The sequence below is a fragment of the Eptatretus burgeri genome, chromosome 3 (genome assembly GCF_056783735.1).
Source record: "Eptatretus burgeri isolate ZD-2024b chromosome 3, Ebu_testis_v1, whole genome shotgun sequence".
NCBI lineage: Eukaryota > Metazoa > Chordata > Myxini > Myxiniformes > Myxinidae > Eptatretus > Eptatretus burgeri.
The window spans coordinates 145541657-145560044 of NC_140963.1; the positions used below are offsets into that span (position 1 = coordinate 145541657).

General features: G+C 42.1%; 1 protein-coding gene across 19 annotated transcripts in view; it reads right to left on the minus strand.

Annotated features, from left to right (window-relative positions):
* Nucleotides 1–18388, minus strand: part of RAPGEF4 (Rap guanine nucleotide exchange factor 4) — a 342806-nt gene that overhangs the window by 147460 nt on the left and 176958 nt on the right. For all 19 annotated transcript variants that reach the window (XM_085876078.1, XM_085876076.1, XM_085876077.1 and 16 more), the window contains 2 exons: nt 6415–6491; nt 6112–6258 (listed from right to left, as the gene is read on the minus strand). In XM_085876078.1, the coding sequence (XP_085732204.1) occupies nt 6112–6258; nt 6415–6491 (224 nt within the window). The remainder of the gene's footprint in view (nt 1–6111; nt 6259–6414; nt 6492–18388) is intronic.

The following is an 18388-nucleotide window of genomic DNA, read 5'->3' on the forward strand; positions in this document are numbered from 1 at the left end:
CAGTTATTACCATTTGAAATTACCGCCGTGAACGGGCGTGGCATGCTTCTAATCGTGGAGGAAATGACCAGGAAACAACAAATCAAGATGGCGGCGCCCATGGTTGTCGTGTGATTTTGAGTGATTTTTGGTCTTTCAACAACCAAATATGTGTTGTTTCATACACTTGGGTGCAGAGGATGAGGAGAAAGTGACGCAATTCACTGATAAGAGTTGACATAAGGTATGCGAGTGTGAGAAGGCTTGGTGCGATGCTGCAGATAGTGAAACTATCAACAAATGCCGTTTGCTGATCAAATAATGAAACTGCTGCCAATGACTGATCCTCCTGCGGATGCCGGCTGTCACCGGTTCTACTATGCGTCGTTTTGCGTGTAGGAAGAAGCCAGGAAAAGGAAATCAGAAGCCAGCACGACTGCAGTTTCTGCTAGAGCCAGTGAGGTGGTGGGCGGACTAGAAGAAGAGGGGCACTCGTACCACAAAATACGTAGAAAATCCCTCAGAACCTCTGTAGAAAGGGTGGCTGGCAAATAAGCTGGTGTACTGCCAAGAATTTGTATCATATGCCAGAAAAAAAGACAAAATCATCCGTGTCAAAGGAAAATCTCAATGTGATCAGTTGTCCCTGGCAGAAACACAGGATGGAGGAAAGCTGAGGGAAACTGCTGAGCAGAGGAGAGATAAACGTGATGCGAGAATAATGACAACTATAAAGGATAAAGACTGTGTGGCGCTGGCAGTTTGTTATCACTGTAAATGTTATTACGAGTATGTGAATGACACATACCACAGACAGAGTGAAAGTAAACTCCAAACTCAGAAAGTGAACTATGACTCAACATTTGACATTTTCTGTGATAAAGTAATCCAGGTAAGACTCATTGATGGAAAGCAATCTATACATATGAAGAAGTTGTGTAAGATGTTCAATGACCTACTCAGAGTATGTGAAGGTCAGGATAAGGCCAACTACCAGGCAACAAGACTGAAGAAAAGACTGCACGAACGGTACCCAGATATGATTTTCTATCGTCTACCAAAAATGTATGAGAGCGAAGTGGTGTACATGAAGGACATTGATATTGGTTCCATTGCTCAGGCTGCTGTTGTAGACAGTAGCTCAACAACAGAAACAGAGTCAACTACAGAGGATGAAGCCAGCCAGGGTCCACAAGCAGGGTGACTCAGACCTCAATTTACATGTTCTATACTCGGGAGCACTCATGGTGAGGGATGACCTGAACAAACACCAAAGTGTGGACATGACATGGCCCTACTTGGAAATGGTGGAGCTAGCACTTCGAACTGGCTGAAACATCTTGCAATCACGAGAGCGTCAATGCCCTGGTACTTTGCGTATGATCACCTAAACTATGCAAGGTACTTACCCGTTTACTGGCTGGAAATGGCCGGGCGAGAGCACTCCCACAAATACACCTATCAAGCGTGCATGGATGGCAAAGGGACTGCCCAACGGCATACTCATTATGGATTTAGTAGTGTTGCGTGTGATCAGATCATAGAGCAGACTTTAAATAGGGACAGCAAGACCAGTGGAGGCATCATTGTTTAGACTCAGAAAAGAACAGCTGTGTAGAAGTGGATCCTGTCCCGACCAGCACGTGCGGAAATCGCAAGGTTATGAGAGTCCATGGCGGGTATCCACGACGAGCCCCGAACGAGAAAGGATTTGGATGTGTCGAGCTCAAAGAAGAACGAAGCAGCGGTGGTACAAGTGATGGACACAGTACTTCAAATGATTAACCCTTTCTCCGGCGCTCACCTTGAACTCGTCAATATTAGTTCAGGTGTCATCACACCACCAGCCACTTCCGCAGACTTGATGAACGCGTATGTCAAGGGAGAGAATGCTGTCATGCAATTCATGCATGATCGGCTTCTCTCGGGTGAGGTCTCATTCTTCAGTCCGATTTCGAAGGCGCGAGGCAAGTCGGCGACTCCCCACCAGCAGACGCCGAAGGTTGAAATTGCGAATTGACGTCGTATTTTCACACGACTGCTGTTGATTGGCGAGAATAGTAATGTATCACTCCACGATCTGCTCGCGTACCCACTGGCGAACATATCTTTCCCACTGGCATCCGGTGATGGTTCAATTGCTAAGACGGACAAAGCCAAACTCAGCAACCATACACTGAAACTGTGGCCCGATTGCCGTGTGGACACTCAGCCTATTCAAGGTGCAACAATTGTGGATGGAATGGCCGTTATTCAGGCGATAAAGGCTGGTTCACTGCCTAACACTTTCGGCAAACTGGAAGAGATGGTGCTGAACATCGTAGTGGCCAAAGCACGACATAACCAATCTTCGAGACTGGACGTGGTGTTTGCAACTTACCCAAGTATCAGCATCAAGTGCCTGGAGCATGCCAGACGAGCGGGCAGGGCGGGTGATCTTCAGGTGCAAACCATCTACGGACGTGATCAAGCCCTTCCAAAATAGTGGACCAATTATCTCCTGGGCGGAGCCAACAAGGAGGCGTTGATAGAGTTAATCGTCGAATCGTGGACAAGAAACATCTCTCCATCAAAACTGGGCGACATGCTGTTGTTCGTCAATCATGCCGGCAAATGTGAGAAAATCGAGGCATCGAATGGTGTCATGACTGTGTCATCAGTACCTGAACTTGAATGTGACCATGAGGAAGCTGACACGAAGCTCCTGCTACATGCCACTCACGCGGGACAGAATGAAGAGTCGGTGCGCATAGAGAGTTTCGACATCGATGCGTTTGTGTTGGCGTTGGCTCACTCAAAGTCAATTTGGGCACGAAATTTCCATCTGGTCACAGGAAGTCTCAAGGACATTATCGTCGTTGAGATTAGGAAGCTGAGTAATGCCCTGGAAAGTTCTGTCTGCATTGCGTTGATAAGTATGCACAATTTCACGGGAAGTGATACCACCAGTGCATTCCACGGTAAGGGCAAAACAAGGCCATTTCACTTGATTATGAAGGGTCCCCATCTCGTCACCTGTTTCGGGAGTATTGGTCGAGAATTCACGCTAGATCAGAATATCATTCACGACCTGGAACAATTCGTCTGCGCCATGTACAATCAGCCGACCATGAAGAGTGTGGATGAGGCTCGCTTCAAGCTATTCTGCAGCCAGTCGCTGGGAGAACAGAAGTTGCCGCCTACAAGCGACGCTCTGATGCTGCATTGCAAAAGAGTGAACTATCAGTCTGCGATCCACCACCGTGTGACTGAGAGGTTTATAGAAGCCCCTTCTCCTACATTTCACGGATGGGTGGAACGCAATGGAGCACTGACTGTTCACTGGCTGAGCAAACCACCAGCGCTGAAGGAACTGTTCGAGGTGACAAAATGTAATTGCAAGAATATGAAATGAGAGACCAACCCGTGTTCTTGCCGGTCAAAAGGACTGTCCTGCACAAAGTGCTGTGGGTGTCAAAACTGCACCAACGATGAACAGACCCATGCAGAAATGGAACTTATGGATGATGAAAGCGGAACTGACGATGATTCCGACGACGAACTGTGAATGCAGGTGTCACACTGCTTTTGCTGTGGTAATGTACTACACAGTAGTATTCAGGTTGGTTAGCATGAAACAGTGGACTTGAGTTTTGTAATAGCAGCAGTCAAGAGCCTAGTTCAGCAACAGCTTCAGAGCAAGAAATACTGGAGTTCTAAGACAGTAATCCTCTTGTGGCGGTTCTACTTTTCATCAGGCTGAGTCGCGCAGTCTCTTTGTCTTTGATTTAATCCGTAATAGCCAATGTAACTGTCTTTAATAGGCGCTGTAACTGCCTTTAATAGTCAATGTAACTACCTTTAATAGTCAATCTAACTACCTTTAATAGCCAGTGTGACTGCCTTTTAAGCAAAAAGTTGCCTTGGTCAACTCGAAGGCCTGTCTGGTCGGTCCAGACGTTTTCGGCCGGTAAAAATATGTAACTGCTTCGGTTTACGACCTTTAATTAGAAACATCTTTAATCACAGTGAATAGGGCTCTGTATAAACAAACATATTGTATCATTTTAAGACCTCACAAGAGTTTTCTTTGATGTACATATCAGTCTCACCTTGATTCTTCATTTCTGTGTCAAAATCGTGCTTTAATGTTCGGTTTATCTTTAATTGCCAAAAATGACCAATTGTGTCACATCCTCGATGTGGAAACAAGTGGATTTGGACTCAGCATCTAAAATTCTTTAAGTATGCCAAATTTCATTCAGATTGGTGATCTGCACAACGAAAATCATTTTCTGAAGGCAATAGGGAGTACCTCCACATGGTCTAATGTGTTCAGTTTACCATGTCAATATAATGAGAATATTTTGAAACAAATTTCTATGAGCAAATTATACGATATAGTGACTGAAGTTTGCACAAGTGATGTGATAACTATATGTTACACCAATACACATTGTTCTATGAGAAATGAACTAAAACATATATTTTGAGCGAGTGTCCTCGATATGTTCAACCATCACTGTCCGTATCATTTTGGTCACCATGTGACGGTTCGTTGCCACACTGCCTGTCACTGGTGGCACACATGCACTCGTTAGTGCAAGGCAAACTGTCTTGTGAGCAGCTGCAGCTGTTGGTACATGGTTCACTACCATGGCATGAACACACAAGACCATCTAACATCTCCGCTGATGTGGGTCCATCAAACAATGTGGGATGCAGCACACCTTCTTCCTCTGTACCATCCACGACCCTCTGGTGTGGGAATTTCTGGATTTGCCAGGTGGGCATTCATCCATACTCGGGTTTGGTGAACGGATCTCTTCACATGTTCGAGAAAAGCTGGTTCGGACGGAGGCAACTTATGCACTGGGACATCTTTGGTCGCTGCAAGTTTCTCCCGAAGATCATTCAAATTTGGGTGTGCATCCATATATTTCCCTTGAGAATCATACATGGCACTGACTAAATGTCTTGAAGCAGCCACTGCCTCCTGGAGATCGTCAGTGGCGAGGATTTTGAGGTGTGGACCATTATTCTGAAGATGCAGTGTCTCCATAGCTTTCCATTCTTTCTTTTTACCATAGCCGAAGAATGCTGATACAGAGTCACATCCTGTCAGGGTATGAAACGCAGGAAGCTGGGTACACATTTCTGGAAGCAAGCTGTAACATATCTGATGGACCAGGATAAGCTTGCATCCTGCTGATGTTCTTTTCTCTATCCATATTTCGGCAGTGTCCCGCAACTGTGGAAAGTAGTGGACTGCTATGACAAGCACATCAGTGTCTGCTGATTTGATTGCAATGGACCCACACACATTGTTACGTCTGAACTCATCATCGGCGTGCTTCACATGAAGAAATATCCAAGAATCTGCCTCTTCCTGCATTGATGCGAGTTGACCATCATGACACATTCCTGCAGATGAAAGGCATGCTGTATAGTAAGCCAACCATCAGAGAAGCCACCAGCCAAATAGATCCGCTTTTCTTGGTGATTTGAAAGTTCTTTTGCTGCTGGTGCATGTTGCGTGACGTGACTAGAGATGAAGTGTGTCGAGGTGGATTTGTTTGATGATAGAGCCATGAATTTCGTCCATTGTGGTACTGGGCGTCCAGCAATGACTTGGTAGCGTGTAGGAAGAGGGCTCTTTGTCTTGTAGTTTATGGGAAATTATGTGATTTTCTGAAATGGTTCAAATATTCAGATGGGTGTATCCTTAAAATGTGAATATTTCATGGACCGCACACCAAAATATGAGGACAACAGGGTTAAATGTGTTACTGAGATCACCATCTTTCATATGAGACCTGTTGTAGCTTTGTGTCAAGCCGGTTGATTAAACTCCTAAAATATAGCCCTTTATCGAGGTTTACTGCTGGCCTACAAGACAAGGAACAAGTTTTCATTTATACAGATAAACGCATCATACTGGATGGTCTGATCACATTCATGTTGCCTTGTCCGAATGTAACCGTTTCTGGGAATGGCACCACATTGACACACTCAGACCACTCTGTCGCTGATGGTAAAATGAAAATGAGTCAAAATACAGCAAAAATTCCATTGTCCTGAATGTGTTCTAATCACAAGCTCACTCATGAACCTATGACACCAGAATAAAGTGATAAAGTATGCAATGCTCACTCTCAAGATTCGATTAAAGTCCTCCTTGTCCACACGAAGGAAATGACAGTTGTCCTCTCGCAGCACAATGGAGGCTGCACGTGGGGCATCATTGACAAGGGCCAGCTTCCCAAAGTCATCACCTTCATGTAGTGTGCACACAACACCCTGCAAAAGGTGCAAGCCTGTAAGACCAACTTGCAATCACGTGTTCATTTAACCTGTTAGATTCTCCTCTATTCTGAGTAAAATAAATTATTTTTATCATCACTTGTATTTAGTGTACTTTCCATGTGCAGAAAACACAAAGGGTTATTGTCTCACCTTTCCATAGATGACGACATTGACAGAACCTTTGAGAATGATGTACCATGAAGTTCCCTCCTCTCCTTGGTTAAACACTGAACCAGGGGAAGAAAATAAGGACATTAGGCACGGCTATAATACATTGCGAAGAATAGAACATTCGACTCGTGAGCGTGTGAAGATTCAAGAAATAACACTAAAATGGAATGTGCAATGTTTGAGTTGATATTAAAGGTTGTGATGTCTGTCTGACAATTTATCAACACTTCCTATTCAGTAACAAGACTTCCTATGCAGGAATAGCGAAGACCCTCCATAGGTTTAGTCATATGGAATGAGTACACGGACGCAATTTGCAATTTGGCTTCTGTCTGTTTGTTTTTTTTACTGTGATACATTTAGCTGTTATTTGTCCAATCTCAACCAAACTTGACAGGAGTGCTAAGGGTCATATGATTGATGTTGTAGCAACTTAATTTGCCCCCCTCTCCAAGGGGTTTTCCACCTTGGTCAAAATCCATGTTAAGGTGTACATCCATATGTAGATAACCAATTGTGACCTTTTTCCAAGACCGCTTCAAAAGACAAAAGTAACGAGATAGTTCATACAACACAATACTCCACGCAGTGTTCAAGTGTATACTTCAATTTGAACAAAACAATGATTTTAACACGTTGACTGCTGATTGATTTGACTCATGGTGCTGGGTGTACCAGATTCTGCCACTAAAAAGTGTTCTTGTGGAAAAGATTACGCTATTGTATCATTAACACAATGTGCTGCCATGCCAGACAACGCAACAAATGATCTGCCGGCAATTGGGTGAATACAAATCGATGTAATAATCACGATCATCATCATCGTCAGTCTCGATGAGAAGTTTTGCCACTTCATCTGCATTCATACATGCCATTTTGAATGGCAATGACGAGTATCAAAAAAGAAAAAAAAACACGTGGTACTCAGTACACAATCTGCCATGAGCAATGACGTAATACAAACGTTGATTCAGTGCTAAAGAATAGTCCTACCAGATAGCTCGTTCCTGGCGTACGGAATTGAAAATCTTGTCCCACTGCCTGCTTGGAGTTTTCTCATAATGTGGGCTTTCCCCAGCAATGGATAAGAAATGAATTGAGATTTGCTCATAGAATGGTAAAATGTGAAAATAACACAAATGCACACACATACTTGGCTTGCAAATGTATACTATAAGGGTTCGCAGTCAACGTGTTGAAGATTGTTAACAAAGAAGAATCCAGAAGTTTAACACTACTGAAGCAGTCTTATACATCGCCTTCTACACAGTAATAAGATGATGTTGAGTCACAGTTTCGAAGATGGAGGCATTATTGATCACCATGGATGGACATAGCCATTTGGCAGCTTCTTATTCACACCTGTTACTGCACTTTCTCACATGCCATGTTCTCTATTGCGATATGGGACATTTTCACAAAAGTGGGTCAGGTAACGGTAAAGAACAAACTCAAAAATCAACTTTCTTTGATATTCTCGAAATAGTGCTTGAACCCCTTATAAGGCCTAGAAAAATGTTCAAATGATGTCAGCAACGCAGGATCACTATAAGGCCTCTGCACTGACTGTAGTCTGGCAGCCATTGGCTAGAGTGTTTTGGAGTACATACACAATTTTATTGCAGATTCTGGTAACATAGACTATACTAAACTCAAATCCGAGTGATGCCACTTGATCACGCTTGAGCAATCTTTTTTAGGAGCAAAATTCAAAATGGCCGCCATCAAAACCGTTTTTTGGCCGTAACTCGGCCAAAAATCGAGATATGAACCCGATTTCAGTGGCAAACCCTATGTTTTGGGGGTCAAGGAATACACTGATATGTTTAAATAAATCATATCATCCATATAAATAGTCCATATTGCAATATTGGTATATCAGATACCATATTTTGACTGAAAAAATATCGACCGAACTATTTTCAGCTGTAACTATGCCCAAAATCTATATGAACCTGATTTAAGTGGTAAACAGTATATTGTATTGTATTGTAACAGTATATTGTATTGTATTGTATATCTTTATTTCCAACAGTACAGTTGAGTAATACAATGATTAGGTAACTACAAACTATAATTAATTATATTAACACATAACCAAATAAACGTAAAAAGCAAGGTTTACACAAATTTTACACAAATTCAAATCCAAAAAGGGGTCTGTACATGCTATCAACTATAAATACACTGATTGGTTGCTGATGAACTTCTTTCATTCTGCTTTCACTCAATCTTTCTTTCACTTAATCTCACATACAAGACAGCTGCATAAATCAAATAACTAATGTTCACTCAAGTTCCACAGCTTCGCTTGCTGATACAGACTTTGTTTGGTCGTTCTGAAATTCCTCCATACCATGGCAGCCACAGAACAATGAACAGGAGAGCCTGGCGGCAGAGCAACTACATCTATTCGTTGCACAGGGTCGCACTGAGCTGCACCCACACCCAATCATCTTGAGAACATTATCAGGAGCTCTATGACATCCGGAGGCAGAGACACAGGGAGCAACATGCTCGACACTTCTTCATGTGACCATCCATGACTCGTTGGATCGATCAATGGTGGGTCTGGATCTAATGCAGCCCGCCATATTGCTGCCTGCAAGTGCGCCCTGAGAACGTGTTGGATGAAAGCCACAGTGGTTGGTGGTAGAGTTTTTAACTTGAGTGCTGATGTCAGCTTATTGTTAGCCATCTTTGAAGACCAGACATCAAATCGAATAGCTGACATGTCTTCTGTTTCCTGGGATCCATAACAAGCAGCAAAGAAGGCAGTTGCTTCAGAAATGACATCTGGTAATTCTGCATCAAGATCACCAAGATAATTTAATTTACGACCATGTTTGAGGTGTTTCACAATTGTGCCTTTTCCGATACCCCACAGGTAGGAAAATGTGTCAGATCCAGAAACCACATGTGCTGCCAGAACTTGGGTGACAATATGTGCATGCTTCTGCACTGTCGCCTTGATGTCAACAGACGATCTGTCACGACTTGTACCAGCCATCACAAGGTTGCATGCCAGTTCCTTCAGTTGGTAAAAATGCAACAGCAATATGAATACATCTGTGTCGTCTGAAATTACCCGGATACTCGGAACTCCTGATGAGGCGAGAAGGACCATTTGTTGTACCATAATAACATCGGCTTCTTTGTGAGTGGTTCTTAGGTCAGGCGTCTCTACTACTTGGTATTCTGCAATTTCCATAGGTATTGGGTTAGGTCCAGTTAATATGAGCTTTGTGTTGGTAGAAAATGCTTCGGGATGGTCTTTGATATAGCTGCAAATGATATTTATGAACTGGACTTTGCTCTCTGTCACTGTCAAAACGATATTTTGTGCAGGGAGTGGCGTCGTCAGATTCAGCTGGTGTGGTCGACTGGCATCTTTGCCTGCACGAGCGGTTCGCGTGACTTTCTTGATGCTGCTGTCATAATACCGGTCAAAGACCAAATACGTATCACATATCTTCAGCTTATCTCTCAAATAAGAAAGAAGATTCTGCACTTAGTCCTCTACTGTTCCTTTTGATGGCCATTGAATCACCCACAGCATAGCACAACCATCTACAATGATTGCTCCATCAGCTGGAAACATTCTGCCAGACACCTCTACCTGCAATTTCTGCTTCAAGACTGCTTTCGATTTTGTGATTCGCATGTCACCGTTATCTTCAAACATAGAAGGCGGTACTGGGGCGAGCTCAAACTTCAGGATATCTTTCAGGTTGATGTCCCTCACTGCCTGAAGGCCCAACACTCTTGAATATATGAGCCCCGTGTCATATACAGGTGTTTGTCCGACCTTTATATGCTTTCGGGACACTGCCATCGTGACTACTTGTTTGCTGAGCGGCTTGTTGAAGCTGCCTGGCCATTGCTCCTCATACTCCTTCATCTACTTGACTCCTATGCCAACAGAAATGTCAGCGTTGACAATGTTTGGACTCATTCTTCCAGTTACAATGGTCGCAAGCCCATCCAGGTGATTCTCTCCACCCTGTGTACTTTAAACATCATCAACACAAACGGTTGCTATGGTATCAAAATAATCATGATATGAAGATACAAAAACGTCTTGTTTTCAAAAGAAAATTTATTAGTCTACTGATAACAATACATTAATGTTAATTAACACACAGTTTTGCATGTTTCTTTAAAAATATCCAAGCATATATAACTTACTTGATCTGTTGACACAGTTCATTGATCTTCATGGCAGCCATTTTTTGTCACAACTGTACTGGGGAAAAACTGCTCTGTGAAAAATCATTTTTTAACACTTTTCTCGCTATACCATGAAACTGAATTGGAACCGTGCTACAGCTATATATAAACACAATAAAAGCGCAATAAAAGCACATCAGCAACCTTTCAGTGTCTTCATCGTATGTTCCCTTGATATTATTTGGCTCAAGCTTTATAGGTCTAAACTTCAACAATTGGTCAATCATTTATTACAATTTTAGTCAAAATATGGTATCTCATATACCAATATTGCAATATGGACTATTTATATGGATGATATGGTTTATTTAAACATATCAGTGTATTCCTTGTCCCCCAAAACATAGGGTTTTGCCACTGAAATCGGGTTCATATCTCGATTTTTGGCAGAGTTACGGCCAAAAAACGGTTTTGATGGTGGCCATTTTGAATTTTGCTCCTAAAAAAAATTGCTCAAGCGTGACAAAGTGGCATCACTCGGATTTGAGTTTAGTATAGTCTATGTTACCAGAATCTGCAATAAAATTGTGAATGTACTCCAAAACACACCTAGGGTAAAATTCCAGTTCTGCATCCAGAGTACTGGGTAATATATGCTTGATAAAAATTCTCGGACAGTCTTTACCGTTACTTGACCCGCTTTTGTGAAAATGTCCCATATATCGATATGTTGCATGGTTCTCAGATGCATAATGAAGGCGATTTGTGTTCCAGTGTTCAAATATATAGTTCAATTTAAATGAAGGCTTAAAGAAGTTGAAATGCGTATCGATCACAAAATTACAAGTTCTCCCACCATTTTCTCGAGCTTCTATTACATCTCCCTATCAAACACGTTAAATGAGTTATTCGTGCCTGTTGCACATGTCCATTATGACATCCTTAAAAAACACCAAGTTTCCTGTTTGGAATGATTTTAAATTTTGTTTGTTTGTCAGGCAGGCAAACAGAGTAAAATATTATCTCACTTCTCTCCGCGCACATGCAATCAGGACAAATTCAGAGCCAGAGTATGGTAAAATGGCAAACTTGTCTTCCTCTTCATGTTCCGATTAGTGTTCAAAATATAACATTTAATATTAATAAATTGTTCCTCACTCATAAACTGACTGTCATAAAATGATAAAGCAGACAGACAGACAGATAGACGGACGGACATGAACCAACTGCTTAAACTCGCTTTTCGCTTCATGTGTGCGGGGTAACAATCACGTATTGTTATCTGACCTTTCACTTAAGGAATGGTCCTTCATCTCTTCCTTACTTGATAATGATACCCCATAGAAAAGCCTTCAATAAGATCAGCTCTCTCTGATGCACAGGTACATCTAATCTCATGTACAGGTAAATATTGCCTTAAATGGTGGTTGTTCCGCCTTGAATAAAGGAAAAACTGTCGTTTCAGGTCTGACCCTTCATCAGAACAAAATAGAGAACAATGAGGGCAGAGGTTCAAACAGGAAGACTCCCACAGTTACATCATCACTGACATGCTGGGGGTACTAGGAAAAATAACGTTCCGGAAGGAATTTCTCTTCTGCCATCATCCGAATAATTTATACACCTATAGCCTATACACCGCCCAAAGAAAGGGAGGATTTTAATGTGTATTTCAAGACTGAACAACGCATTGTCTATCGTGAAAGAAAGGTACATTTTGATTACAACCCATGCAGAGGAAATAATAGTCACGGAGTGAATACATATTGATACTACAAGGTATAAATGCATGGGCGTCGATTGCTTTTGAAAAGTGGGGGGAGGGGGGGGGAAATTGCATGTCCAGACCATGAAGCCCACTTCATGCCGGCGTGGACACTGCAAGTCTATCCTTGCAAATTCTTGATTTTATACGCTCGTTGACATGCTGCCTTGTGATCACACAAATCCCTTAAATTTATCTGACCATCTATTGACCGACCATCTTTTTATCAAATGTAAGCAGACGGAGCGAAATTAATTAAACATTAATCATACACATTTCAAAGTTTCAAGTGTCATCAAAGAAATATATATATATATATATATATATATATATATATATATATATACACATACATATACATATATATACATATACATATATATATATATATACATATATACATATACAGTAATCGTTTTGTCGCGGGGGTTATGTTCCAACCCCCCCGCGATAAGTGAAAATCCGCGAAGTAGCGACCATATGTTTATTTTATTATTAACCTCCGCCATCGAAGATGGACGGAGGTTACTGTTTTCACCCCTGTCTGTTTGTTTGTTTGTTTGTAAACAGTATTACGGAAAACCTCCTCGACGGATTTCGACGAAACTTGGTGGGGGGATTAGGTATGGTCCAAGGATCATGCCATTAGATTTTGGACTTGGTCCAAAGTCCCATATGGCCGCTATGGCGGCCATTTTGAAAAAATATTTGAATTTTTGTTTTTGCATTTCTACATGTTTTAAGTGATTTCCAACCCTCCTCCCCACCCCAAAAAAAAAAAATTGTTAGAGAAAAAAAACCAAAATTTTGCAAATTTTTTTTCAACAAAATTTAGATTTTTTTTTTTTTGCATTTCCACATGTTTTAAGTGATTTCCAACAAAAAAACATGCCAAAATTATAATTGCAGCTGATTTTGGAACTTCAGGTGGATATACCCACGTAAAATCAATTTCTGTCTCAAGGAATCTAGCGAGTTATGACAAATGAATTGAGTATGTAAAAGTTAAAAGTAAAAGGGAAAGTTGCAAACTATAACTCTGTGAGCACTGTTGACGTCAAATTGAATGAATAGGATATCAGGTTCACTTGAGTGACCTAGCAGTATTGGCGGCGGAGGTTTTGCACTCTACCGAGTGCTCCCCCTCTAGTTTATATATATTTTAAAGCTTTATGACCCTCCCCACATTCTTATTAACCTTTCCCATACTTTTATAAACACTTCCTATACTCTTAAACATGCGTAATTTTAACAACATATAAAATTCTAATGGGTACTCGCCATTGAAGATACTACAACTTGAACGTTTGGGCGGCATTGTAGGGGTTGAAATAAATTAAAAACTTTCACGGATAATTCACACAAACACAACACCGCAGAGTAACACTACGAGTAGCGATCGCACGTCAATGTGAAATGGACAAGGCGAGATGCTGAATGCATGCTATGCGCGGGAGATGCAGAGAATGATGCTACGGTCGCTGAGACAATCAGAACCCAGGATACAGAACAGCATGCTCTGGTTGGTCGCCTCCCATCCATCAGCCAATAGCGTGCCGTGTACGATCTCACGTCGGTAAACTAGCGCAAGTGGAAGCGGTCGCATCTGCGTTTTCCATACGCACGACTCTGTCTACTCTTCTACTGTACACTATACACTATGTACAGTATTTTATTAATTGTAAAATGTTTCAATTATTATTATTTATTTTACGTTTTTTTAATTTTTTAGGCAAGAAAATGCTTATTTTACCATAAAAATAATTAAAATAATAAAAATATAAAAATACATTTATACCGCAAAATCCCGTGATATAGCGAAAAGTCCGCGATATAAAATTAGATATGTAAGAGTTAAAAATCCGCGATACAGTGAGACCGCGAAAGGTAAACCGCGATATGGCGAGGGATGACTTGTATATACTGTATATATAAAGAATTGTTTATCAAGCATCCTTCTCATGACCCTTGAACTGATTCACTGAACATAAACTGAAAACTAGACTGACATACAAATTGATATTACACGAGTACGGTCAACTTACCTTAAAACTTGCCAAACATATGAACCCTCTTGTCTGCCGATCCAGTTAAAGACTTTGTAGCAATGTCTTGGGGGTCAAGTGCAGTCAGACGATCTCGGTGAACATGACAGATCATGGGATGGTTGAGGCGTTGTTGGGTCATTGTGGAACGTAACCAAGTCTTCATACGTCTGAGTGCGCTGAATGACCGTTCAGCTTTGCATGAACTTGCTGGGGAAACCAATAGAAGTCTAAGCAAACGTTCTACCTGTGGGAACATTCGACGGACTTCCGGCACCATGTCTACAAATATCTTACGGTAATCCTCAACAGATGAACCACTGAACTGGTTACGAAAGAAGCCAAGTTCTTGCTCTCGGAAATCTGACTGTTCGGGATATTTGCGGACTATTTGTGCTTTGAATGACCCAGACAGGAGCATTTCACCCAAGTCCCTATACGCCATGAGGTCAGTTGATGTGAAGTACTCGTTCAAGTTCTCGGATGCGCTGTTGATGACTGAAAAATTCAACTCTGTATACCTCCTCTGCAGAATTGGCAGTGTATTCCTGCGTGCCTCCATCAAGTCTCTTCGGAAGCTTGCACTTACGAGGGAGGGTCACTGGATCTAGTTGGCACTGCTGGAGCTTCTTTTGTGCTGCTTCGAAAACCTCCTTAAACATCTGGTCGGTACAAAGAGATTGGAGATTCTGTGCAGTTACCTTTGCAGCAGTAAGCATACCAGAGATGGTAACTTGTGAACCCTGAAGTGCATTATTGAGGTATTCAAGGGATTGGAGAAAGGGCAATGATGCAAACAGACCGAGAACACACTTTCCTGATGAAAGACAGCTTCGAATACCGTTGGCTCACGATGCCGTGTTCGTACCAAAGTCATCACTTGCTTGTTGAAGGGCATCCAGTACCGCTTCATAGTTATCCAATATCGATTTCACGGCAGGAGAACGAGTTAATCAACACGTCGGGCAAATTGGCCTCAGGCGTGGAGGGCAAGGAGTGTCAGCATCGTCAGCGTGGATATTCAAGTACAGATGCTTGAATTTTCCAGAGTTGTTGTAGATGTTGCTGAGTACCTGAACATAATCACGGGCGTCTCTTATGAACGGTGCAGTTTGTAGGGCTTTGGATGTAATGAGTTGGGTGACATGAGCTCCACAGTGAACATAATTGGCCAGCGGTTGGAGTTTTTTTTAGCTGTGCTTGACAGCCCTTGTACTTTCCGGACATGTTTCTTGCCTCATCGTAAGTCTGCGCTCTAAGGTGTTCAATAGGGAGTTGACACCGAATTAGGACATCCTGAAGCATCTTACAAAGTGATACTCCTGTTGTTGACGATACTTGGTAGAGGCCAATGAGATCTTCTTGAACATCAAAGGAATCCGTCACATAGCGCACACACACCGACTCCTGCTCATTACCCTGAATATCTTGTGTTCCATCAGTTAAGAGTCCGAACTGAGTGGACATTTCATTCACGTTACTGCAGATATTTCTGAGGATGACATGACTCATAAACTGTAGAATTTCGTTCTGAATTTCTCCACTTGTGAACGTCGTCTTCCTTGACAGCCACGTCTTGAGGTTTCCATCATCCTCGGCCCGCAACTGTAAGAGCATTTTGAAATTCCCTTCAGAGGCATCCTTCCCACGAATTGCAAAACCTTGTCGGGCTAAATATTGCAGTGAGGTGATAATCTTCACAAGTGCTGACCGTGCAGATCTTTGCTCTTCTAGCAGTTTGCTGCTCAGCTGCACATGGACACCAGGTTGACTTCTGCGACATTTCAGATTTTCAGAGGCAAGCCTATGTGTGTTTGATCTTTCGTGTTGTCTGAATTTTTCTGTAGCCCTTTTCCAGTTCCGAAAGCCCTTTGAGACAAATGCGACTTCTGCACAACGGGCAAGTTCGGTAAGTTTTTCACGAGAAGCGTCCGTACAGGTGTGACAGAGTACACCACGATGCTCTGATCAAAATGAAGCCACGGAAAATATTTGAGCCACTGTTGTTGAAACTTCAACTTTCGGTTTGGCAGTATTTGGACTGGGATAAAACTGACATCATGAGGTTGAAAAGGCTGATCTGGGAAATTAGGCCGAGTACTCGCACATGCACCCTTTTCTGCTATCTTCTCCTTTGAATCGTTCACCTCTTTCTGGGAACTTGATTGCTCCAGGAGAGTGGGCGGGTATGTGCTACTTGATGCTGTCGCGAAAAACTTTCTGATATCCATATCCTCTATGAAACGAGAAGGGAATTACATTTCAGTTGAATAAATTTTGACATGTGAATTATAAGGGTTATTTTTGCGTAACAGGGCATTTTTATTCGGTCTATCCTTTATCCTTCGTCTTTGTCCTCATGCAAATGGAAAATTATTCGGATGATGGCAGAAGAGAAATTCCTTCCGGAACGTTATTTTTCCTAGTAAAAATTGCAAGCCGTGGCTATGCTACTAAGCCTAAGCCTTTATTAATCGGATTTTCGAAGTAATCTCATTACTACCCTATAGACACTGTATAATCCAAGAACAGAATTCAAAAATAATTTTCCGTTCGTTTGTCCGAACCGCTTTGGTGAATTTTGCATATTTTTCAACAGCAACCTTTTAAAATCTATAATTTTATCCTCATAAGTCCGACGACCGAATGATACCTCTCGTTTTGTAGGTCTATACCTCCCCTAAGTCCAAGTACTGATGAAAAAATTACTTACATTAACCGCCGCAAAAGTGAGTGAATCAGCGCATTTTATTATATGTTTCCCAAGTATTCAAAGCTAATTTAGTCGCCAAAATACCCACTTTCCTTCGATTTTCACCTGGTTTTCAACGTTGGGATTTAGGCCACTGTTATCGACTGCAAAATATGAAAACGAAATTACAAAATATCTTTCCGTTCGTTTGTGCGAGCCAGTAGAGTGAAACCGCGTCATCCTGCACAAGCTCCACCATCTCAATCAGCAGACCAGATCGCGAAATATTTTATTGGCTTATAACTCGACGGTGCAAAGTCACAAAAATTAAACACACACATCATCGTGCAGGTAATAATATCAGGCATCCGGCAATATAAGTTAGAAAGGTGAAATAAACTATTTTGGTCGCTAAAGGGGCCCCGAGAAGTTGCGGCCTAACACTATCCGAGGCATGGCGTTCCGGGCCATGAAGCCGCAATTTCTTTAAACACTCATAAAATGACAATACAAAGTCCGAAAACGTCCCAACATACCTCAAAATGTCCAGGTCACGTTCCCTGTTCGTGGGTGAACAATCCAACGTTTGGCGAATTCTGCTTCGCAATGATAGGAAGAGCCAACATCGAAGGATCAAAAAGCAACGTCGCTATGGACGCTTGGCCGGTGGGAGACCATGGCTTGGGAAGCACGGATTCTCAATGTTGAATTGTTAACCTATCATCTTTAATAGAACGATAATGGACCAATAAAACTAATGGTTCTTTTTCTTTTGTTGTTTTTGGCAACAAGTAAAGATCCAGAGAGGCTCTGTATTGGGAAACCCCACCCCCCCTCTATTTACGTGAAATGGTTTGGTCCAACTCCCAAAGCCAAAGCAGACGCGAACGGCTTGCGAGTACGGAGACCATAACTTGGGAACCACTTGCCCGATTAATTTCAAACCTTGAAAAGGCACATCCTCGGGTCCCCAGCAATATACCTGGCAAGTTTCAAGTAGATCGGACCAGTGGCTGTCGAGAAACAGCGGTCGCAGACAAACATGCCCACAGACAAACATGCACACAGAGATTGCTGGAATTATAGAGAGATTTAAAAATTTATTCTTGTATTTGAGGAGCATCTCGGCCTGGTTGTAATAGAGCAGCTCATTTTGCATTACGTAACTTACGTTCAATGAAAAAAGTGGGGGGGGGGACAATCGAAATGTTGTCCCCCCCCTTGATAAAATGTGGGGGGGAAATGTCCCCCCCCGTCCCCCACCAATCGACGCATATATAT